Source organism: Salmo trutta, chromosome 31 (genome assembly GCF_901001165.1).
Source record: "Salmo trutta chromosome 31, fSalTru1.1, whole genome shotgun sequence".
Taxonomy (NCBI): domain Eukaryota; kingdom Metazoa; phylum Chordata; class Actinopteri; order Salmoniformes; family Salmonidae; genus Salmo; species Salmo trutta.
In genome coordinates this window covers 11,303,788-11,328,619 of record NC_042987.1, presented here as the reverse complement: position 1 = coordinate 11,328,619, position 24,832 = coordinate 11,303,788, and the positions used below count along the sequence as shown (strand labels likewise).

The 24,832-nt window shown below is 42.8% G+C and overlaps 2 protein-coding genes and 1 pseudogene across 3 annotated transcripts; 2 read left to right on the top strand and 1 right to left on the bottom strand.

Moving 5' to 3' along the window:
* Window positions 1-377: 377 nt before the first annotated feature.
* Window positions 378-6,280, top strand: LOC115169527 (phosphatidylinositol 3-kinase regulatory subunit gamma). Of its 2 annotated transcripts, none has more exons than XM_029725227.1 (7): window positions 378-753; window positions 2,188-2,582; window positions 2,776-3,044; window positions 3,242-3,418; window positions 3,785-3,859; window positions 4,058-4,228; window positions 4,438-6,280. In XM_029725227.1, exons 1-7 carry the CDS (start codon window positions 735-737, stop codon window positions 4,742-4,744), a joined length of 1,413 nt encoding a protein of 470 aa, XP_029581087.1. In that variant the 5' UTR covers window positions 378-734; the 3' UTR covers window positions 4,745-6,280. The 2 variants fall into 2 exon arrangements, with proteins under 2 accessions (XP_029581087.1, XP_029581088.1); XM_029725228.1 differs by lacking the exon at window positions 378-753 and adding an exon at window positions 871-1,951.
* Window positions 6,281-19,579: 13,299 nt separating this feature from the next.
* Window positions 19,580-22,742, top strand: LOC115169175 (actin-binding protein IPP-like; annotated as a pseudogene).
* Window positions 22,743-23,263: 521 nt separating this feature from the next.
* On the bottom strand, window positions 23,264-24,793 carry LOC115169523 (transmembrane protein 69). Its single transcript, XM_029725225.1, has 3 exons — window positions 24,664-24,793; window positions 24,356-24,404; window positions 23,264-24,185 (listed from the first exon to the last, which is right to left on the bottom strand). The coding sequence occupies exons 2-3, from the start codon at window positions 24,395-24,397 to the stop codon at window positions 23,448-23,450; spliced, it is 780 nt and encodes a 259-aa protein (XP_029581085.1). The 5' UTR covers window positions 24,398-24,404; window positions 24,664-24,793; the 3' UTR covers window positions 23,264-23,447.
* Between the last annotated feature and the right edge of the window lie 39 nt (window positions 24,794-24,832).

The following is a 24,832-nucleotide window of genomic DNA, read 5'->3' as shown; positions in this document are numbered from 1 at the left end:
GTGTCTTCGCTAGTTATATTCATATCTCATGTGTCGTCGAATTAATCGCAGTTACAGTTACCTTGCATTGAGAGCCTTGAATGAAACGATGAAGCAAGGAATGTACCACTTTTCATTTAGGGGTGCACGTGAACGGTTATTAAACAAATCCCTCACCAATAATCGTATGTCTATAAAAGCTCAATTCAGGTATAGGCTACAATTAATACAATACCAGACAACACGATACTATTTCAGATTTACATCAGAAATGTATTTTCAGTCTGTCTACATTAAGCAATCCGTCTTGTGACGACAGCTCTCCCTCTAAAAAGGGTGGTTTCTCCCAAGATGATGTTGCAGATCCCTTTAAAATCTCTTGACCGCTGCCTCTGCGACGAAGTTTGGAGCGGAGCCGATCGGCGTTAATGAGAGACGTAGCTGGAAATGACAATCTTCATTTTTTGGCAGAACTGCTTTTGCGATTAAATGTATTGAACGAATTACGAGTTTGGCGTTGAAGATATTCTCTCAAACTGGACTCATTAATAATTCTGCTACTGGACTGTCTAATCTGAAGTAGGACGCATAGGCTCCTAAAACGAATCGCCATTGTGATCCTTTCACTTTGGTGCAAGAGAAAGTTGTATTTTTCACGCATCGTGAGAAAGGGAAAGGTATCCCACAAAACGATTAGGAATTGAAACGTTTGGAACGGGATGTTTTATCCCTCTTAAATCCTATTCTACGTCGAAATGGATCAGGCACCTCCAGGTATTTGTTGGATCTGTATTCTATTAAAATGCCTATCACATTTTATTAACCGCTTATGATAGAAAGTTGACATATGGCCAGTTGTGCACACACAGGTGTTGCCCCCACCCCCCCATGTGTTTTGCCCAGGCATGCATAGCGCAATTCGCTGCTTGGCAATTACGTAATACTTTTGTCGTTGACGCGGTGGATTCGCTCATTCTCAGTCTTGCTTTGTCTTTCCAACGATGTATATCAAAATTAAACATTGTATTTTGGGTCATAGGTTGATGAAATTCTCTCTAGCCTATTATTATGTTATAATAACGCGTTTTACCAGCGCGTAAACAATGTTGAGTGGAGAAGAAATGCCGCATGAAATGACTGCTTTGTTCCCCCTTTTCTCTAGTCTACTGTAGTTAATTCGTGCGCAACCACTGAAAGCCTACCAGACCAGACTAGGCAACTTGTCGCATGACTTACTTTGAAACTGCCAATGGATGGCTGTATGCTACTTGATGTGATATTGCATTTATTATTATCACAGATTGTCTTTTTTTTTATTCAGCTGTCTCCATGGGATTACAGTGAATGACATAGCCATAGCCTGTTTAGGACTGGCTGGTGTCAAAAGAAAGAGGGACAATTTCCAATGCTTCTTGAATTAAAAGAAAGAGAATATGATATTTATATCTGGGCTTTTACGAAGTCTATTCTTCATATACTGTATTTAAGTATTACTTTACTTCATGACACCCTCTGGAGTGAGGGCTTGGGGTACAGTCACAAGTCATACAGTTTAGGAATCCAGGCTTTCAGCTTTTGCTGCTACAGGTTCCTAAAATGCACTTTTGGGCTGTAGTGAAACATATCGCAAATATCATCCTTCACCTCAATATGGAAAAGCTAAGAGGGTTTTGAAAGTCCTGCGGTAAAGAAAAATATAATAGTTTTATAGAGGATCATAACTTTAGTGTCCTTCCAGAAAATGGATGGTTTTGGGGCAGTTGCAGAATTTGGACACAAGACAACCAGGGGATGTAAAATTGACCCTGTCTAAAGTTATGCCTACATTTGCACTTTACTGACAGAGTAAAAATGTGCTGAATTTGCAGCATTTACATTTGGTTGCATTAGCTTCTTTGTTGGTTTTTCAGACTTGTTGACAAATGTGTGAAATCTATTTCCCCTGCAAGAAGACATACTAAAAGCCAACTTTGTGAGTGAACCTATGTTGGACATGCCTAGGCATGTCTGGAGATTTGACAAGCTTGCAAAGAGTGTATGTGGGGGGGGGGGTGTTTTGTTGTGTGGGGGATTATTCATTTAAACAGCTGTGGGGTCTGCCTGTGGTGATAGTGAGGTGACAGTTTATGTTTGCAGTTATATCACTTCCTCTCAAACTAATCATTATCTCAGGAAACTGTCATCCTGATCGCTCTCTTTCTCTCTCAGCTCTCCCTCCTAGGTCAACAAAGCCCATGACCTCCTCCATGGGCCACAACTGCCTCAGGGAAGCTCCAGTCTTTCCCCTTCAAGATGCCGAGTGGTACTGGGGAGACATTTCCAGGGAGGAAGTCAACGAGAAGCTCTGCAACACACCTGACGGTTCCTTCCTAGTTCGTGACGCTTCCACTAAGACACAAGGAGACTTCACGCTAACGCTGAGGAAAGACGGCCACAGCAAGTTGATAAAGATCTACCACCGTGAGGGGAAGTACGGATTCTCAGAGCCCCTGACCTTCAGCTCCGTGGTGGAGCTTATCTGGCACTACCAGCACCATCCTCTGGTGGAGTACAACGCTGTGCTTGACGTCATGCTCACACACCCCGTATCCCGCTTCCAACAGGTAGGCAGGAGACACCCACCCACACCTCTCATCTACCCTCAGTCTCCAGAATGTTTGTGTCCATTTTGAGATGGAAATTTGTGAGGGAGTGAAATTTGCCTTTGGTTTCCTAAGTAAATGGAAGATAATCGTCATACACAGATAAGTAATTAGTTGTCTGCTGTATTACATATGTCTGCCTGTCTGTACCCAGGATGAGCTGGTGGAAGAGGACAGTGTTGACGTGGCCGGGAGGAAGCTCCAGGAGTACCACAGTCAGTATCAGGAGAAGAGTCAAGAATTTGACCGTCTATACGAGGCCTACAGTAAAACCTCACAGGAGATCCAGATGAAGAGAACGGCGATAGATGCCTTCAACGAGACCATGCTGATCTTCGAGGAGCAGTGTCGTGAGCAGGAGCGTTACGGGGAGGAGTGTGAGAGGGGCAGTCGATCTGAGGGAACAGAGAAGGACCTGGAGAGGTGAGTCTGGCAAACTAAGGCAACGACATCGCTACGTCTCTCCACATGGAGTCTCCACATATGCTTGTAGTGTGGATAGATGGATGTCTCTTTGTTGTTTCCTCCTTCCAACATGCATGCAGCTATGTTTCAGCTCAGTGGCGTGACCCATGACCCATCTTTTGACCTCTTATGACCATTGGCATTTGCCCTTCCAGCTTCCTGATGAACTATGAGAAGCTGAAGTCTCGGCTGGGGGAGATCTACAACAGTAAGGTCCACCTGGAGCAGGACTTGAGGTCCCAGGTCCAGGACTATAGAGAGACAGACAGGAGGATCAACAGCCTCAGGCCTGACCTCATAGAGCTACGCAACATCAGGGACCAGTACTTCAAGTAAGTTAAAATACTTCTATTTTGTTTTATTCAATTTTATTCCAATCACTGTTAATGAAAAGTAGCTTTTTTCAATCCCTTCCCACTGGGCAAAAAGTAATTGAATCAACATTGTTTCCACTTCATTTCAACAAAAAATATATATGTGATGACGTTGAATCAACATAAGGGAATTTTGTCTTTTTTTTCACCAAACCTTTAACCTAAATCCAATGACATGGTGAAATGTTTTGTTGATTTCATGTTGAATTCACGTTAGTTGACAATTTAACTAAAATGTAATCAAAACTAGACATTGAAATAATGTGTTGGCACAGCCCAGTGGGTTGGCACAGACATTCATTTTTGGTCCCTTTGGTTTTTCAGTTGGCTGAATCACAAAGGTGTGCGACAGAAACGCATTAACGATTGGCTGGGGATCCAAGACGATAGCAGTGACGAGTAAGTATTTCATCGTATAGACCTGTAAATTCTTATAATACTTCATAATTGTACTTAGTTTTTGCTTAGAAATGCTTGTGGTGCATATACATGTTTAGAAATGATTAAATACACCTTTTTTTAATAGTATGCTCACTATTTATGAATGATTGTTATCAATGAAAGGTTTTAACAATGCCCTCCCTGGTGTGTGTGCAGCACCTATGTGTTGAAGGGGGAACGGGAGAGGCTGGCGCACCATGATGAGGGGACCTGGTTCGTGGGAGAGCTGAGCAGGACGCAGGCTGAGGAGATGCTGATGGGCAAACCCACCGGAACCTTCCTGATCCGAGAGAGCAGCAAGCAGGGCTGCTACGCCTGCTCCGTAGTGTGAGTGTTCTCTTCCTGCGAGAAATGAACATTATGTAAATGGTCATGAAGGAAAGGAGATTAAGAAAAATATGTGAATACGGCTATACCGTATGAGATGGCTGTACTTTATAGGCTCTTGTAAAGCAGTTACTTCACTTTGATGCATGTTTCAAAGCTTAGGGACTGCTACACTGGTACTAACATATCTTTCTATTGTAACCTTTCAGTGTGAATGAAGAAGTAAAGCATTGCATGATCTACAGCACGCCACGTGGTTACGGCTTCGCTGAGCCCTACGACCTCCACTGCTCTCTGAAGGAGCTCGTTCTGCATTACCGCCTCAACTCCCTGGCACAGCACAACCAGGCCTTGGATGTCCGGCTGGAGCACCCCGTCCACGTCACCCCTGTCTCGTCAGCTTCGCCCCGCACAGCCACAGAGGATTGCCTGCTACTAAAGACAGAGGAACACCATCTTCTACAGACTTCTACTAAACTACCCGCTGGACTCCCTGCAGCCGCTCCTGAGATGTAGACTAGACGGATGTGGGACCTGTTTGCGTTCTGTAGCTATCCTAGTAGGACAACTTGAGGGCGGATATGCTTGCGTACTGAAGCAACTTGAGGGCAGATGTGTTTGCTTAGTGAAGCAACTTGAGGGGGCGGACGTGTTTGCGTACTGAAGCTATTCTACAGATTTGCACTAGGATGATTCCAACAGATTTGTGAATGTGATTTCACTTGATTGGAACTTTGACCGGAACTTGAATGTCAGCTGGGACTTTGTTTTTTTATAAGATTCTGTTTGCTATTGTTATTGGTTTGTTTGTTGTTGTTTTTTTGTACCCATTTTTCACCTTTTCTTTTATGGGATACTATTTGTTTTCATTAGTGGGCCTGGTCATCCAGTGGATGACTGACTACATGTACTATATCATAATATGTTTATATTTGTCAGGTGCTCGTTTTTTATTTGGACTTCCAGGGCCCCATTTTGACAACACAAAGAACTGGTGCTAATATAAAATGAGACCGTAATACACCCAATACCTTGGGTATATTTTCGATTAATTTTCAAATACGTGTTAATTGGTGTGATGTCCGTGCATGGCAGATCATTAAAGTGGGTTTAGAATATAATGGTGCAGAAAAACAAGATGGCTGACTCGGTGGCATAGCTAGCTGTGGTACGTACCAAACTCGTTCTGAGTATTTGAGTACGTAGTCATGCACCTATAGGAACTGATGTAGCGCTGATTTTTTTTTCTGTTGTGAAATTATAACCCAGTTACCAGTTGATATCTACTGTACTGAATGTAGCATAAACAATTTTCAATATATTCTTAGAACAACATTCTACATATTGTACCCAATAACCAAAGCACTTGTTATTAGTGAGAAAATATGTGTCCCGACCAGAAAATTCAGTTTATGGTGATGGGGGGAAAAACACACCACACATGTGCTTGATCAAAACATAAATGGACTGTACGTTATATTCTGTTACTCAAAGTATAAGCTTTTTGTATTTTTAGATATATATTTTTTCTGAAATATGCCACAGAAGATGAAAGCTTGAGGAAAGTGCAATCCAACAGTATTTGTAATGTTAGAATTGAATGATTACGATTATCGGGGGTCATCAGCATTTGCCATAGAAATGCACTAACTCTTGATTGGTGGCGTTATTCATCTGATGATGAGACCTTTTAAGAAGGTTTTTGTGTGAACTGCCAGAGGTGCAGAAGTGTTAATTCTGTCTCTATTACTTGAACTGTGGCATTGCTCAATACAGGCATTGAATGTTTCCTCATGACATATAGGCCTACATAGCTTAAGAGGAAAGGAATCCATGTTGTTCTTGGCACATTTGTCAAGTTTGAGGACAATAGACACTCTATTGAGATACTGTAAAACTTGTTTTTGTGGTTGGTTCGATGGAAGGTGTTTTAGTCTCTCTTAAAAACTTGACGGGAGGATTGAGGAAACTCCTTGGGCGACGTTAAGCAATATGAGATTATTAAAACCTTTTCTTGCTGAAAGACAATAAACTGATGAGGGTTTTTTTGAACTTGTGCTGTCCTTGTTCCACTTCTTCCAAGTGTTTGTTTATGCAACCAACCAATGACAATACATTTTCTATTTATGAAGGATTTATGAAGACTTCACTATGCCTTTAAATGGTGCTGCCAATCCTTCTATGCATGCAACACCTGAAACCAGTGAAATCTCTCACCTGAGCAGCTGCTTAGGGACAGATCATCACCCCAGCCTCAGGACATCCTTTCACCCCTCTATAAAATCCTGGTGTGATCAGAGTGAGAAGGAACATAGGGACAATCGTTATCTTATTAGCCAATTGGCAATCTCTATTCCCGGGACCTCAGGTCTGTTAGTGTAGGACCCAATAATTGATATGCAGTATATACTAGATGACTGAACAAGGGCCGCTGTTTTGAAGCCACCACGCCTCCATCTTGGAACTCCCCCACCTTTGTAAAAAATATTTTGGAATGTATTAATGTCTACATTTGTTTTTGCTGTTTATTCTACGACAGACACCTTAATGCATACATTTGAATTACATTGTCAGCATTTTCCTTACAGTATAATTACAACAACAAAAAATACTTAAATACATGTCATTATGTCCTTGAATCATTTCATGGAAATACTGTAGGATTCCATTCATTCCTATGGAGGACTGCTTCTTCTGGGGAGTGCCAATATGACCAACCAGTGGCTTCAAAGCCTTTCATTGGCCGATACATAGCATCAGCAATCCAGGGTTTATATTTTTTATATCAGTGGAAGACGCGAAGCGAGAGGATTTACTCCCAAAATCTGTCCGCGTGAGATAAACCCCTTTTTGTATGGCGTTCTATGAGAGAGTGTCGAATTACTTAAGGCTTATTTCATCGAATAGAAGTTTCGGAAGGTTTAGGCTGTTACAAATGTACTGAAATAAGTAGATGCACGTGGCATTCTGGACTTTGTTGTGCCGTCGTTCACACGCGTATCTGCCCTCTCATTGGCTAGAATGGTCCCACCTGGTCTTACTTTTCTTCTTCACTCATTAGGAACACCTTCCAAATATTGAGTTGCACCCCTATTTCCTTCATAACAGCCTAAATTCATTGGGGTATGGACTCTACAAGGTGTCGAAAGCGTTCCACAGGGATGCTGGCCCATGTTGACTCCAATGCTTCCCATAGTTGTGTCAAGTTGGCTGGATGTCCTTTGGGTGGTGGACCATTCTTGATTCACACAGGAAACTGTTGAGCATGAAAAACCCAGCCACGTTGCAGTTCTTGACACACTCAAACTGATGGGCCTTGTACCTACTACCATACCCCCTTCAAAGAAACTTAAATCTTTTGTCTTGCCCATTCACCCTTTGAATGGCACACATACACAATTCATGTCTCAAGGCTTAAAAATCCTTATTTATCTCCTCCCCTTCATCTACACTGATTGAAGTGGATTTAACAAGTGACATCAATAAGGGATCAACGCTTTCACCTGGATTAATCTGGTCAGTCTATGTGTCCACATCACCAACAAAATATCATGATCCAAACACACCAAGACAGTCGTGAAGAGGGCACAACAACACCTTTTCCCCTCAGGAGACTGAAAATATTTGGCATGTCCTTTCTCTTTGCTTATTTGACCTGTTCTTGCCATAATATGGACTTGGTCTTTTACCAAATAGGGCTGTATACCACTCCTACCTTGTCACAACACAACTGATTGACTCAAACTCATTAAGAAGGAAAGAAATTCCACAAATTAACTTTTAACAAGGCACACCTTTTAATTGAAATGCATTCCAGGAGACTACCTCATGAAGCTGGTTGAGAGAATGCCAAGAGTGTGCAAAGCTGTCAAATGAAGAATCTCCCATTTGTTTTAACACTTTTTTGGTTACTACAATGTAGAAAATAGTAAAAAATAAAGAAAAACCTTTGAATGAGTAGTTGTGTCCAAACTTTTGACTTGTACTGATATATATATATATTATTATTTGTAATTTCTTTTACATACAATTAAGTATAATGATTATGGCTCTAGATTGCAAGGAAAAGTGGTTTCAGGTGTTAGAAAAATGCTAGAGAGGACAGGACATAGAGAGGACAGGACAGCCTTCTTGGCTGGATGGATGGACCAGATGCAGTGGCGTCTGTGAGCTGCTGACTCACTACCAGGGTGTGTGTGTGTCAGTGTCTGTTCCTGATTAGAAAATGGACAGTAGGCAATTCACAGAGATTGCACAGGTTTACTTTGCACTGCAACACTGAAAGTGACAGAATGGCAGCTCTGATTACACCTCCAACTTAACCTTTGTCCTATTAGCTGGTTTGAACTCTCTGACTGACTTGACCTGAAACTGTCTCCACCATAACCCTCATCACTTTCTCTCATGGTAATATTTGCAGATGTACATTCTTCCATTGATATTCATACTGTTTTATATACTGAACAAAAATATAAATGCAACATGCAACAATTTCAATAATTTTACTGAGTTACAGTTCATATAAGAAAATCATTCAATTGAAATAAATAAATTAGGCCCTAATCTATGGATTTCACATGACTGGGCAGGGACGCAGCCATGGGTGGGCCTGGAAGGGCCTGGAAGGGCCCACCCACTTGGGATCCAGGCCCACCCACCGGGGAGCCAGGTCCAGCCAATCAGAATGAGTTTTCCCCTCAAAAGGGCTTTATTACAGACAGAAATACTCCTCAGTTTCATCAGCTGTCCGGGTGACTGGTCTCAGACAATCCCGCAGGTGTAGAAGCAGGATGTGGAGGTCTTAGGCTGGCGTGGTTACACGTGGTCTGTGAGGCCGGTTAGACGTGCTGCCAAAGGCAGCTTATGGTAGAGAAATGAACATTACATTCTCTGGCAACAGCTCTGGTGGACATTCCTGCGGTCAGCATGCCAACTGCATGCTCCCTCAAAACTTGAGACATCTGTGGCATTGTGTTGTGTGACAAAACTGCACATTTTACAGTGGCCTTTTATTGTTCCCAGCATAAGGTGCACCTTTGTAATGATCATGCTGTTTAATCAGATTCTTGATATGCCACACCTGTCAGGTGGATGGATTATCTTGGCAAAGGATAAATAATAACAAGGATGTAAACAAATTTGTGCACAAAATTTGATAGAAATAACCTTTTTTTGCATGTGGAAAATTTCTAGGATATTTTATTTCACCACATAAAACATGGCACCAGTACTTTACATGTCGCCCTAATATTTTGTTCAGTATATATTAAAAATGTTGTAATTTAGCAGACACTCTTATCCCGAGCAATTAGGTTTAAGTGCCTTGCTCAAGGGGACATTGCCTGATCTTTCACCAAGTCAACTCAGGGAGTTGGTTACTGGCCCAATGCTCTTAACAGCTAGGCTACCTGCCACCATTTCGTCTATGCCATCCATTGCTGTCTTACTATCACCATCCGTCCTGTGAAAAAACTTCTGAGCAAGGAGGGCTGGAGAATGAATTACCTTTATAGTCACACCTAAAATACACCATCAAACCTGCTCTCAGGCGTTGGCAATTGAGCTATTCTCCTTCAGGTTTCCATAGCCAATGACGGCCCTCTTCCCTCTGTCTCCGTCTGCCTCTCCCGTTCCACATCAGCCTGGTCCACCAATGAAATGGCGATAGCTCACTAACTGGCAGCCAACCAGCAGCTAGTTGCTATGTTGGAGGCAGACTCTGTAGCCCAGTGACATTGACATGGTGATTATTTTTCTTTCACCAGCACAGGCTGCTGTGGAAAGCATGAAAGAAATTAGGTTAGGTATGCATACATTGTCATTTTGTAATACTGCAGAATCTTGAAGATCCCCAAACATTTAACCAAAAATGTCCTTAACTACTTCATAACATTCAGGCAATTTTAACACAATCACAAATAAGAATAGGCCTATCTTCTCTATACAATTTGTTTTCGTGTAATTTCAACGCAGTAAAAATCGTATTTTTTTTTTTGTTTTCGTGTAATTTCAACGCAGTAAAAATCGTATTTTATTACCTGTAATTTTTTTGATTTTTACTTACCTTCTTAATTTTAGCCAGGCCTACTGTGTATTTTATCACCTCTGTGCACACATCGTTCCATTGCTGAACCGCCAGTGTTGACAATAATTGATCCTATTTATTTGGTATTATATTAGCAATTTGACTGTCAATCCCATTCCTTCCTCAGGGCCATCACATAAACTAAATCTATAATGAATAATTAACCATTTATAAACTACTTAGAATCCCTTTATAAATGCAATGAAGTTTTGTATTTTCCCATGTTTATGTAACCTTACATGGTTGTTTTTGGCCTGGCTTTTGGCAACAACTACCTCTGGCACCTCTGGTCAGGTAAAGTAATGAGGCCGAACATTCAGCCTGACGTCCAGCTGGCTCAGCGGAGTTAGCAGCAGCTGACTAACTGCCCTATGCTTGCTAACAAACAATCCAGGGGGATTTTAATCTAGCAAATAAGATCTGTGGGAGCCAGTTTGGCAGCTAGGGTATCCATCCTTCACATACTGTCCTCCTCTTAACTACACCACCTAACCAGGCTTCTTCACTCACCCTCAACATATCATTTTATTCATTCATGTATTTATATATCCAGGATAGCCCTCTCTTAATAGGCTAACAATTGCCACTGTTTCCCAAGCACGGAGTCCTCATTTCGATCCCAGTTACGCTTACCTATTTCGTTTTTTGTACACATGCACCTTGTCTGACCTCTGATTTAACCTGCGGAAGCCCAAGTAGCCCCGATTCAGCCGCATGCTGACTTTTTCTTGAGCAGATGGTCGGGGGGGCGGGAACATAATTCTAAATAATTTTCACACTACAAATTGACCGCAAGAAGCCCAAACAGAAATAGTATATTTGACAAAAACTATGTCATTTCAAACCTTTTACATTGAGATTCACACTGGGCACACCATGTCATTTCAACGTGGAGAATTGGGTCATATTTGGTGGATACGTTGATCAATGAGATTCCAAACTATTTTCACTTAACTCAAAAAGACAGCCAAAAGTTTGTTGAATTCCCAATGTGTTGTCAATCACTATGCTTTCAACCATCTAGAAGCACAACCAAATTCCAATGGAAAATCAATGTCACATTTTTGGTTTGGTTGGCAACTAAATGTGTTATCTCTGCACTTTCAACCATTTAAAAGCACACCAAAGTTCAAATGGGGATGTCAGATATTTTGTTTATTCAAACAACAACTTAATATGTTATCACTGTGCTTGATCAAATAGCACAGCCAACTGACCTGGATTGCATTTAGTTGAGATTACATTAAAGTACATGGTGCAAGTGATCCCTGTCATTTGAGATTCTGTGCAGATTATTATAGAAATTGTGAAGATTTCACTGACCTGTGACCCTGAACATGCACACTTTCTATGATTACATAAGAAGATATTTATTGTTACAGTAACCTCAAAATGTGGCCACGTCTGGCCCTTAAATGTACACGGAAGGCTAAAATCAATAACATGCATGTCAATCTCTCCTGGCTCAAAGTAGAAGAGAGATTGACTACATCACTACTTGTCTTTGTGTGAAGTATTGACGTGTTGAAAACACAGAACCGTCTGTTCAAAAAGCTAACACACAGCTCAGACACCCATACATACCCCACAAGACATGCCACCAGGGGTCTCTTCAAAGTCTCCAAGTCCAGACAAGGATTGAAAAGGATTTGCTAGTAGATTGTCGACTTGATTCATGATGATGATTGCTTGTCTAGCTTGCTAGCTAAGATTTTGATCAGTCCAATCAAAGCTACGGTAGATATATCGTGATTTGACATCATTTTATCTGTGGCCAATGACCTTGAGCCTTTTTGGATGGGCACTTTTAACGTAAATCTATGGCAGCACCCAAGGGGCTGGAATTTTCGAGCTCTCTCCGTAGTGTCCCAATAAGTGACAGACCACTGAGCCAATCACAACGCAACTAGAGAAAATTACCAACCTCTGCTGGCTGCCCCACCACCACAGAAAACAATGAGCTAGGCTGAAACACTTGCATTTTGGAGCTGCTTTACTCAAGAAAGCAAAAAAAAAGGACCATGTTTGTATGTGGCTTTATTAACTCAAATTCTTTCTTTCTTTTTACATTGTTTGCAAATTGATATGTGACACGTATTCATGCCAAAATAACAAAAAAAACAGGCAACCAAAAAAAAACGTTTATTTTGTATTTATTTTTTAGCTAAACAGGTGGGGCTCAAAACAGGTGGCAAAGCCCCACCGGTCCTGAATGACGGGTCGCCACTGCTGTTGATGGTATCCCCACAAGGTCACAAAATGGACTGGATTTAATATTAAGGAAATAGGCTACGTGCAAATCATACACATTTAGTTTATAAAGGGCTTCTCTAGATGATGTGGAGAAGAAAAGATGACGCCAAGATGGATTTTCTTCTGAGGTAATTGAACCAATTTCTTGATTGTCTTGATTAATTGACCCTTTTAACCTTTGGGGCTTAAATTTAAATCAGAACGGTTTTCAGACACTGAACATGGTTCCGGACAAAGTTCCAAACAATCAAATCATCCAAAAAAATAAAAGTAATGGCCTGTTGGACGAGAAATGTTCATTCAAGTCTATGTGTCGTCAGGCCCAAAAAAAACATATCTATTTAACGACGGTCCTCAGGTTTAGGTTTAATATTAACATTTAAAATTTTTGTCATTTATACAGGAGTTCCCACATTTTTGGCTTCGTGACCCACCAATTGAGGTGGCTTTTGAATCGCGACCCACAATGAAGGTTGAGCAGTGGAAAAAAACATACACAAACCAAGAAAAATATATGAATAATATCCACTTCTTCAAAACATATAGGCCTAACTGAATGCAGATTTGAGTATGGGCTCTTGTGACCAATGTTAAGAAATTGACTGTATAATTATTAAATTATTAGTAACAAAGCAGGGTTTTTTTCTGGATAAAAAAGAGATGTAAGTGATGGGCAAGGCCGTGGGCTGAACTCTATCTGGGCCATGGGCTGAAACATTTAAGGCCCTCATCTTGGCAGCTCAGTTTTAAAGCTAATATTCTGCAATTCTACAAAGTTGCCATGGAGCTGAGTGAAAATGTTGCAGTTTTAATCTCATTTCCTGTAATTCTACGTATTTTTACATAGCTAATGCTGTGTTCTTTAGGCTCAAATATTATAACAAAATCAATGAGAGCCTGATTATCTAGCTTTTACTTTGGGGATTGTAAATTCTCAAAGATTACCTTACTGACTTTATTGTCCCCGTGGGGAAATTTTGTTTAAAGTGGTGTTTAAATACAGTAGACAACAAATTGACAATACAAAATTCATAACAGTTACTGTACATACCGATGAAAGAAGACTAGGCTGCTGGCCTTACCTGGTGGATTGGAACATTAACCCAAGCTGTTTAGGAGGGATATCACACCTTGCACAAATTATTGTCTAGTTCTGTTTTTCCTATATATACCTGCCCTATACCTGCACCCAAAGGGGAGTAGTTAAAAGTACAGGTACAAGGGGTGGCTTGGGTCTAAAATGATTTTGTGAGCCTTGCTGAAGGCCCTGACCTTAAAGATCTAATTCAAGCCTGTCTGTTTGACTCCAAGTACCTTGCTTACTATGGTGATAATCCTTCTCAGCATATTTTTCTGGCATTGCCAAACCAACCAAAAAATTCTAAAAGTTAAAATGCTCTCAGTGAAAGATTTGTAAAACAGAGTCAGTATAGTACGGTCATCATTAAAAGATCCCAGCTTTTAGAGAAAATACACTCTCTTCTGGCTCTTTTTGTAGATCAGGTCTGCACATTTACTCCACTGAAGCTTATTGTGCAAGAGGACACCCAGATATTTGAATTCCTCTACAATCTATATTGTTCACTTCCTGAAGTCTATGCACATATCTTTGGTATTGTTGGTATTGAAGACCAAGTGTGATTCATCACACCACTCTACAAAGTCATTTAGGACTAGGCCATGGTGTTCCTCGTTATCATGCAGCAGGCTGATCAAGGCAATGTCTTCAGTGAACATGGCGAGATGTCTGTCAGGATGGGAACTTACAACTGTTGGTGTACAGATATACAGGAGTGGGGACAAAACACATCCCTGTGGGGAGCCTGTGTTGGTGGTGCGTTTGTCTGACACGTGGGGACCCACCTTGACCCGCTGTGAAAACCAGCCCCCCATCTAAGGAGAAGTCCCTTATGAGTCTCTGTGCCTGAATGTAAGGCTGAATTGTATTGAAGGCAGAAAAAAGGTCAAAAAACAGAACCTTGAAAAGGAATTTGGCGCCCTCTAGATGTCGATAGACTATGTTGAGGAGAGTAATAAAGGCATCTTCAACTCCTCTGCTGGGCTGATAATCAAAGTGAAAGGGGCTGAGAAACTGCTGGGCGGCGCTGAGGATCTGACTTTTCATAATCGTCAAGGAGACAGCGGGATTAGATGCTATTATTAAAAAATATATATACGTTCTTTTATCTTTTCGACATACTTTTTATTTGGTTTTAGTCATTGAAGTTGACACTAAAAGTGTTTTTCCATCCCAAAAAGTATTGCATTTTCTTTTATACAGAAAATGTAATCCCGCGACCCACCTGGACCCCTGCCAAGACCCACAAGTGGGTCCCGACCCACAGTTTGGGAACCACTGATTTAGCAGACGTTCTTATCCAGAGCCTCTTACAGTTCAAATTCACTCTTCGTACTGTAGCCTACAAATAGCATAAACAAGCTTACAGGCTACAGGCTTACTGTCCCGATTCTGCTCCAATTGACGTATCTGATTAGCCAATTGTTCCAAACAGATAACGTTCATAATATGAATAGCTTAAGTACCAAGAAATTTTATTAACTTAAGTCGATGTTGAATCTACTTATCTCAAGATCTACTTATCCGCCCCAACAGATCCACAGACAACACAATCGCCATTGCACAGCACACTGCCCTATCCCACCTGGACAAGAGGAATACGTATGGGAGAAAGATGTTCATCGACTACAGCTCAGCTTTCACATTTACATTTACATTTAAGTCATTTAGCAGACGCTCTTATCCAGAGCGACTTACAAATTGGTGCATTCACCTTATGATATCCAGTGGAACAACCACTTTACAATAGTGCATCTAAATCTTTTAGGGGGGGGGGTTAGAAGGATTACTTTATCCTATCCCAGGTATTCCTTAAAGAGGTGGGGTTTCAGGTGTCCACCATAGTGCCTCCAAGCTCATTACTAAGCTCAGGGCCCTGGGTCTGAACCCCTCCCTGTGCAACTGGGTCCTAGACGTCTTGACGGCCGAACCCAGGTTGTGAAGGTAGGCAATAAAACCTCCACCACGCTGATCCTCAATACGGGGACCCCACATGGGTCAGTGCTCAGCCCCCTCCTGTACTCCCTGTCCCCATAACTGTGTGGCTACACACGTCTCCAACTCAGTCATCAAGTTTGCTGATGACACAACAGTGGGAGGCCTAATTACCAACAACGATGAGACAGCCTACAGGGCGGAAGTGAGAGCCCTGGCGGAGTGGTTCCAGGAAAATAACCTTTCCCTCAACGTCAACAAAATGAAGGAGCTGATCATGGACCACAGGAGACAGCAGAGATGGGGCCACAGTGGAGAGGGTCAAAAGCTTGAAGTTCCTCTGCGTGCATATAACTGAGGACCTGAAATGGTCCCTCCAGACTGACACCGCAGTGAAGAAGCAGCAACAGCGCCTCTTCAACCTCAGGAGGCTCAAGAAATTCTGCTTGGCCCCTAAGACCGTCACAAACTTCTACAGATGCACCAGAGAGCATTCTGTCGTGCTGTATCACCGCCTGGTACAGAAACGGCACCACCCGCAACCGCAGTGGTCTCCAGTGGTGCAGTCAGCCCAACACATCACCAGGGGCACACTGACTGCCCTCCAGGACATCCATAGCACCCGATGTCACAGGAAGGCCAAGAAGATCATCAAGGACCTCAGCCACGCAATCCACGGCCTGTTCACCCTGCTACCATATATCTCTTACATTTTGTAGGTATTTTCTTAAAACTGCATTGTTGGTTAAGGGCTTGTAAGTAAGCATTTCACTGTAAGGTCTGCACCTGTTGTATTCGGCGCATACCATTTTATTTTGATTTGATAAAAGCTGGGACTGACATACTGAAAAACACCTATCTCCAGGCCATCAGACCGTTGAACAGTCATCACTAGCAGGCCTCCGTCCGGTACCCTGCCTTGCACCTTAGACACTGTCACTAGCCAGCTACCACCAGGTAGACTACCTTGCACCTTAGAGACTGCTGCCCCATGTACATAGAGTCACTGAACACTGCTCACATTAATAATGTTCACATAATGTTTATTGTAGTTAGAGAAAGATACAATTAGCATTCCTGCAACATTATTTTGTTGACATTTTATTTGATCTGAGAAATTAAGCTTATTGATCACTCAGTATATATGTACAGTGCATTCAGAAAGTATTCAGACCCCTTGACATTTTCCACATATTGTTACAACCTTATTCTAAAATATATTCAATAGTTTTTCCCCCTCATCAATCTACACACAATACCCCATAATGACAAAGCAAAAACAGGGTTTTAGATTTTATTGCAAATGTATTAAAATTAAAAACTGAAATATCACATTTACATAAGTATTCAGACTCTTTACTCAGTACTTTGTTGAAGCACCTTTGGCAGCAATTACAGATTCAAGTCTTCTTGGGTATGACACTACAAGCTTTGCACACCTGTATTTGGGCAGTTTCTCCCATTCTTCTCTGCAGATCCTCTCAAGCTCTGTCAGGTTGAATGGGGAGCGTTGCTGCACAGCTATTTTCAGATCTCTCCAGAGATGTTCAATCAAGGTTCAAGTCTGGGCTCTGACTGGGCCACTCAAGGACATTCAGAGACTTGTCCCAAAGCCACTCCTGCATTGTCTTGGCTGTGTGCTTAGGGTCATTGTCCTGTTGGAAGGTGAACCTTCGCCCCAGTCTGAGGTCCTGAGCGCTCTGGAGCAGGTTTTCATCAAGGATCTCTCTGTACTTTGCGCCGTTCATCTTTCCCTCGATCCTGACTAGTCTCCCAGTCCCTGCCGCTGAACAACCATCCCCACAGCATGATGCTGCTGATGGGGGTCACCTTGGGGTCATGATAGGGGCTGCACCAAATTATTAATGTATTATAATAATTGATTATGCTTATGTTGTATTAATAGAAGGGGAAGGGCTATAAGACCCTCCCCCACTACATTTATAGGGTCTTGGACCACAGATTAGCAATATATGCATTATGAGGTTTAATACTGTTCCACAGTTCTTTTCTAGTCTCGGCCTCTTATAGAAACGGTCTGAGCATATTGCAGTCAAAATAGGATGTCTGTTGAAAAGCGTCTTATGGCTTAAATTAGGTAATGACTGACAAGGAACAAGGAACCTACCCCAACACCATGCTTCACTGTAGGGATGGTGCCAGGTTTCCTCCAGACGTGACTCTTGGTATCCAGGCCAAAGAGTTCATTCTTGGTTTCATCAGACTAGAGAATCTTGTTTCTCACGGTATGAGTCATTTAGGTGCCTTTTACTGAGGAGTGGCTTCTGTCTGGCCACTCTACCATAAAGGCCTGATTGGAGGAGTGCTGCAGAGATGGCTGTCCTTCTGGAAAGTTCTCCCATCTCCACAGAGGAACTCTGGAGCTATGTCATAGTGACCATCAGGTTCTTGGTCACCATCGGGTTTGGCTGGGCGGCCAGCTCTAGGAAGAGTCTTGGTGGTTCCAAACTTCTACCATTTAAGAATGATGGAGGCCACTGTGTTCTTGGGGACCTTAAATTCTGCAGAAATGTTTTGGTACCCTTCCCCCTTCTGAATCCCTTTTCAAGGGATTCAGAACCCTTGAAAAGTCAAGGGTTCTGAATCCTTTCTAAATGCACTGTACATACTGTATTCTCGACATAGCTCATCCTATATAACTACTGCTGTACATACCTTTTTTCTACTTACATATTGTCCAAATTGTCTATACACACACCACATATTTATATTCTGGACTCTGGCATTTCTTGTTTTGTTATTGCTTGTTCTGATGTTTCTTAATTTCTTGTTTATTCTTCCTTGGGAGGGTATATTTGTGTATTAGTATTGTACAGTTAGACATTGACTGCACTGCTTGAGATAAAAACACATGCATTTCACTGCACTTGCTTTAACATCTGCTCATCTGTGTAAGTGACAAGTAAACTTTGATTTGAAGTCTGAATTTGGCCCTATGTGCATGAAGAGGCCATGACCTGCCCAGCTCAATTAAAAACACTCACTCTTCGTCCTGCCATTTAACTATCAACAGCACTTTCAGTCTTGGGCAATAACAAACAGAATGCAGATAGGGAGGGATATTGCAAACTAGGCATTTCTTGCTTCTCTTATGACCAAGTGCTACTACATGCAGGATTATCATGAGGATAATCATGTGGTTTTAACTACGGTTGTGACCTGCATGTTGGTAGGCAAGCAGGCAGCAATGCAGGCTTTTGGTTCCAGCGTCTTCGGCCCAGGCCCTTATTGCTGCCGATTGTGATGTTTCACTTGCACACTAAAGGCAATACTGCCGTCTAGTGGTGTTGATATGATTAGATGTTTGGTATTTGCTTAGTTAGGCCTAGTCATTAAACTCAAGACCGTCGATCCAGAAAAGTATGAGGAAGTTGCCTGCAGCAAGTAACTAGCTAGCTAACTAGAGAAATTGAGGACCAGCAAGAAACTGTGCAGGTTGGTGTATTATATTTTCTTTGTGAAGAAAAGGTTCCATTTCAGCAATTTCGATAGTCATGATTTTCCATTCAAATAATAAAATGATCTGACCCCATCTCTCACATACCCGCAGAAAAATGTAGCGCGCCTGCTAAGTTCTGTTTGCTTTATAGGAAAGATGTTGTCATGAGCCGGTTTACAGTTTGAACCAGATCAGATGGTGGTGATGATATAAAGACAAGGGATTTTTTGGTGACTGATACATGCACAGTTATATGCATTGACTTTAACTTTAAAGGAGATAAGAATCAAAAAACAGTTGAAGATAAAAGCAACAGGCAGAACAGGAGAAAATATTTGTCACTTGAATCATTATGATGGTATTTGTTATATACCAGCATGTTACAATATGTATATGTTATGTTTGAGATTGTGTCATCTTTCATGTTTCTTGTGCTCTTCTCCCTAGAGTCAGACGTGTCTGCTTGGAGAGTCCTGCACCATGAAGCAGTAGTATGTGTGTACAGTCTCTGTGACACCACCCCTGTCTCTGTCCTGGTGACATAGCCACCATGTCCTCAGTAATGTTTCCACCCTGCTCCCCACCTTCATCCCTGGGAGCAGGGTCTGCAGTGGCAGTGACATATCTGCAGCTGGCGTGACGACCCAGTCCCCTGAGCAGGCTCTGTTTGTGTCGGACCGCTATGCCCGGCTCATCCTGGCCCAGATGAATAAGATGCGTCTCCGGGCAGACTTCTGTGACGTCAGGCTGCGGCTGGGAGGCCGGGTGTTCAGTGTCCATAAGCTGGTCCTGGCTGCCAGCAGCCCCTACCTTTCTGCTCTGTTCTCTGGGTGGATGAGCGAGGCAGGTGAGGAGGTCCAGACCCTGGGGGTGGAGGCACAGGTGTTTGAGGTCCTGCTGGAGTTCATATACACAGGTTTGTCCTATCATGAAATGTACCATTTACTGAATGTGTAGTGTACAGTAGTGTTCATACACAAAACAGTATATAATACAGATTTCTTTGTGTTCCTTTGAACTGAATCCGTCCAGGCATGATTTATGCGACGGTGGAGAACATACAGGAGCTGATGGTGGCAGCAGACATGCTGAAACTGAGTGAGGTGGTGTCTATCTGTGGAGAGTTCCTCAAGAGCCACATGGACCTGTCCAACTGTGTGGGGTTATACCAGTTCCTGGAGCAGATTGCCTGCATGGACATGCTGGAGTTCACTGAGATCTACGTCCATGTAGACTTTCTGGAGGTGCTACACAGTATTTTTCTTCCTCCATTGCTCTGTCTTCAGATTCTCTCTTTACCCTTCCATCTCATTCCAATCTTCTGAGTGTGTGTAACAAAAAGTGAATAGCCTGTTACCAACCTGTTACAACACTTACACCAACGAACAAAAATCACAATCGGAACATCTGACCTTTAGGTATGTGTGTGTAGGTGTGTCGGATGAGTTCTGGGGCCTGTCCAAGGACCAGCTGGTGAAGCTGCTGCGGAGCGAGGAGTTGTGGATCGAAGATGAGTACCAGGTATTCACGGCAGCCATGGACCGGGTCCTTCAGGACGTGGCCAAGAGGAAGAAACGTGGTGGAGGTGCTGGACCCAGTCAGGTTCCCCCTGCTCTCCCCACAGAGACTCTTCAAGTACATAGGTGATGAGATGGAATGATACTCCTGATTTGTCAAGCAGGATCTTTCTTATTTTTACTTATTTATCAAGAAATCCTCTTATTTCTTATACCATTAAAATCCCCCCCCCAATTTTCATTGTTGCGCTGCTAATTATTGAAATTATAACAGTGTCCAAGTCTTACTTTTGGGATTTTTTTTTTAAGAGTCTATGGGATAAGGTCCTGTATGAATAGGTCACCATGATGTCTCCTCACTACTGTGTTTCTGCAGGTGGTTAGGTTGGATCAGAGATTGGGAAGACGATGGAGCGGTACGACCCGACAGAGAATAAGTGGGAGATCATTGGAAGCATGGCAGTGCCTCGGTACTACTTTGGCTGCTAATTCAATTCACTTTCTTTATCCCAAAATTGGCAATTATTTCTGGGCATGAAAGTTGCAGGCTGACAATGCATAACAAGACATTTCTAACGAAATATACCATATCAATATAATTGCTTCTGCTGTCTCAATGTTTATTACATAATTTCTCTGAATGGCCTCTGCTCATTCCCATCTCCCCTCTGTCTAGGCTTCATCTATGTGATCGGGGGGGAATCAGTGATGAGAGGATGGAGCTGCACTCAGCGGAGGTGTACGACCCCATCTCCCGGCGCTGGAGCGCCCTGCCGTCATTGTGACCCGGCAGGCCTACGTGGGCGTGGCTGCATCTATGCCGTGGGGGGCTGGAACGAGGCACTGGGCTCCCTGAAGACGGTGGAAAAGTACTCCCCCAAGGAGGTGAGGGAGTTAGGGTAGATTTATATACTGCTAGTCAGGTCAAAACTCAGAGGGGTTGGCACTCGGGCAGTCTTCACATGTCCGTCCCAATTGGGACGTATATAAATACTGCTTTGTTTGAAAAGCAACACGTTGTCACAATACCTCATCATAGCTTTATGTAGATATTGACCTCAGACGGTGTCCCTCGAACATGTCTCTGTTTCCCTCTACAGGAGAAGTGGGTGGAGGTGGCCCCAATGGCGGTAGCTAGGGCCGGGGTGTCTGTGTCAGCTGTTAACGGGCTGCTGTACGGGGAGGGGGGCTCCAGCAGAGACTTCTCGGCCCTCGTGACAGTGGACTCTGTGGAGATCTACGACCCCCACCTGGACGGAGATCGGCAACTTGATCACCAGCCGCTGTGATGGGGGCGTGGCCGTGCTCTGAGAGGAGCCCTAGTGGAACAAGCGTAGGTGGTTCGGTCACCTTATGAGTAGCCTCGACTTTGCGGTTTGGTACCTGGGTGGACACACTAGACAACACATCTTGGCCACATCAAAGACGAGTCCTCAAGTTCATTGTCAACATGGCCTTCACCAGCAATGTGTTTTAACTTTTGAACAGCAGTGGCAGAATGCTGCAGGTGAATCGAATTCTGTTATTTCCCATATTGTACTCATCTAGCCAATAGAGGGTGCGACTCTTAGAATACTTTTTTCATCACCTCACAGAGCATGAACACAGAGCCTTTTTCTAGCTCGAACGGTTTGGTCTTTGCAAAATACAAGGCAAATCACTTTCTGTGGTCTTGCAGGGGAATTGATGGATTTCAGAATGTTTGGATTGTTCTGTTATTTTGGATAGTTTATTGCTTTTATGTAACTGAACTAGAAGTTCATTGTACACAGACAAACAGATGACTGGGAGAATGCCAACCGGGAGACTGTTGAGTCAAATGAGCTAGCAAGACTGCAGTACCTACTCCGATAGTTACATGGCAGACCTGTCTGTCTCCATCACTCAGTCATATACTTCCTGCTCTGTTTCAGAGGTGTGCCAGTGTTTCTGGAGGGTAAATAGCTTTCATTGTTTACTGTATTTTCTCTGCTAATTTGTGTGGACTTAAACATTGGTGCTTTCAGGACCATTACATTATACATAAGTGTAAAGGATGCTTGTCTGTTTCTGAGAATGGGATAGCTGTCTGTCACTGATATCCTATCAATTGTTTCAGCCTGTGCACTTTGATTGTATATTTGAATAATATTTTTTTGCCCAACTTCAGTGTAACATTTAAAATAAACACCAAAACTATTAACTTACATGGGAGTTGTCCATTATCCATGTTGACTGAAGGTAGACTGACTGCTAGTGCGATGGGCTTCATGCGTTTACACGGAGGTGTATTAAACCTTGTACTGCACTTGATGACTGAAGCAAGAAGCTACTACGAGCAAAATGTTACTTATGGTCCTCATGTCACTGTTATGGTTGGAAATGCTAAGCTTACAGTATCATTCTGCTGTGCTTACAGCATCTGCTAAACGATCACTAAGGTTGATGTTTTAAGTTGCAATTACTCTAGTACAACTGTTGCACTCAGTATTTGCTTAATATGGCTCATTGACCGAAATGCAGCCATAGAACACCACTAAATATCAGTGCCTTTTTAGTCAGTACAGAGTAGTCACCATTTTAAAACACTGAGAAATGTCCCCTTGGTTGGAATGAGCTTGCATCACCTTCATTCAGCAGCAGCACTAGATTACAAAGTGAAATTGTATTTCACCACTCACCTGTTGAGGTACGGAAGTGTCCAAGTAGCACATTGATTAAAAGGAAATCTAGTGAAAATGTATTTTATTGGAAAAGTTTGTTGCGTCGCACCATTTCCATATATATTTTTTATGTTGTTTTCTCCCTGTTTGCTCCTACTGAACAAATCCCACAATGGTCAGTTCCACTGTTCACTTTGAGAGAATTTAGCTTTCAAGTGCTAACTTTAATATCCCTTAGTAAGTACCTAGTCAATTCTCTTGTGCCTTGATCTTCTTCTCCGGGCACATCTTCTGCAATGTCAGTGTGGCCACAAGGGAAAAGGTAGCCACCAGAGTGAGTATGGTTCTCATGGCTTTGAACCAGCCGGGGTAACCAGGCAGCAGGGTGAGGTCATAGTGCAGGGCCAGGCCCAGCCCCATGATGACCACAAGGGCTCCCTCTGTGATGTTGTCTCTGCAGAGCAGAGCCAGCCAGGCCAGCAGGGAGGGCACCACACTGTTGCCAAGGTTCATCCAGTCGGGCTGGGCAGGGCTCCCCTCAGGCAGGGCAAAGCCCCAGCGGGCCCCACCCAGGAAGGACACGATTGAAGCCCCGTAGACCACCTGGGCGTAGGCCACCTCAGGGAGGTAGGACTGGGTCACAGCCATCAGGAGGGGGGCACCCAGGAATGGAAGGAGGCCGGAGAAGCCGAGGTACAAAGCAGGCTTGGGCGCATAGGCAAGGGCTTTCATGCTGAGGCGCTGTTGGTTCTCCTGTCTTCTCCCAGGGGCCGTGGGCACAGGGTGACTCTGGCAGAGCAAAGAGGCAGAGAAGCTTAGGGGCCTGAGCCTCAGAAGCCTGGAGGAGGCTAGTCTCGGGAACAGTAGTGACGTTGCCATGTAAACTTGTGGAGCCAACAAGGGGTTGGAACTGGTGTAAAAACATTCCCTCTTCACCATGCAGCTGGACCCACAGAGTACCCACTGCAGAGATCGCCATGATGGACCCTGAGAATAAAGACAGTTGCAAATGCATTTCTCAGTAGGGTTTTACATGATCTGTGCCTCTATTCTGGTACAGAGATCCCAGATGTTCTTGGCTATTTGTTCCAGATCAAATGGACAAAAGATAGACCAATATTATGGCGTCACAGAACTGATGTAATGTGTATTCTTACCACACAGGGATTGAAGTGCCTTTTCAATGCAAATGAGAACATTTTCAACCTAAAAGGAAAAGAGGCGCATGCACATTTTAGAACATAAGGAATGTAAAGCCAGTTTCACATGTGATTGGCATACGTTATTAATACGCATTTCGTAATGTCATATTTTACTAAATCAAGTTGGTTAGTTAGCTGTTGATTAGCTTTGACCTCTTCAGCATTAGCTAACGCGTTAGCTACCCAAAATAATAATGTGTTCTAACAAAAGCCTTTGCAAATGTAATTATATAACGTTTAGAAATATATATTATCCATTTTACCCTTGATCTTCACGCGGTACAGTCCACTTAAAAGTTAGCCATAGCAAAGGTCTGTAAGGTCGTTTTCTCGATTCACAGTGTCTGGCGAAAGTTCGATGTTCACAAGGTTTGATTAATAGAGCTAGTGAGTAGCGTTCAATATCACAAATATGTACCTAGTATTTTGTTT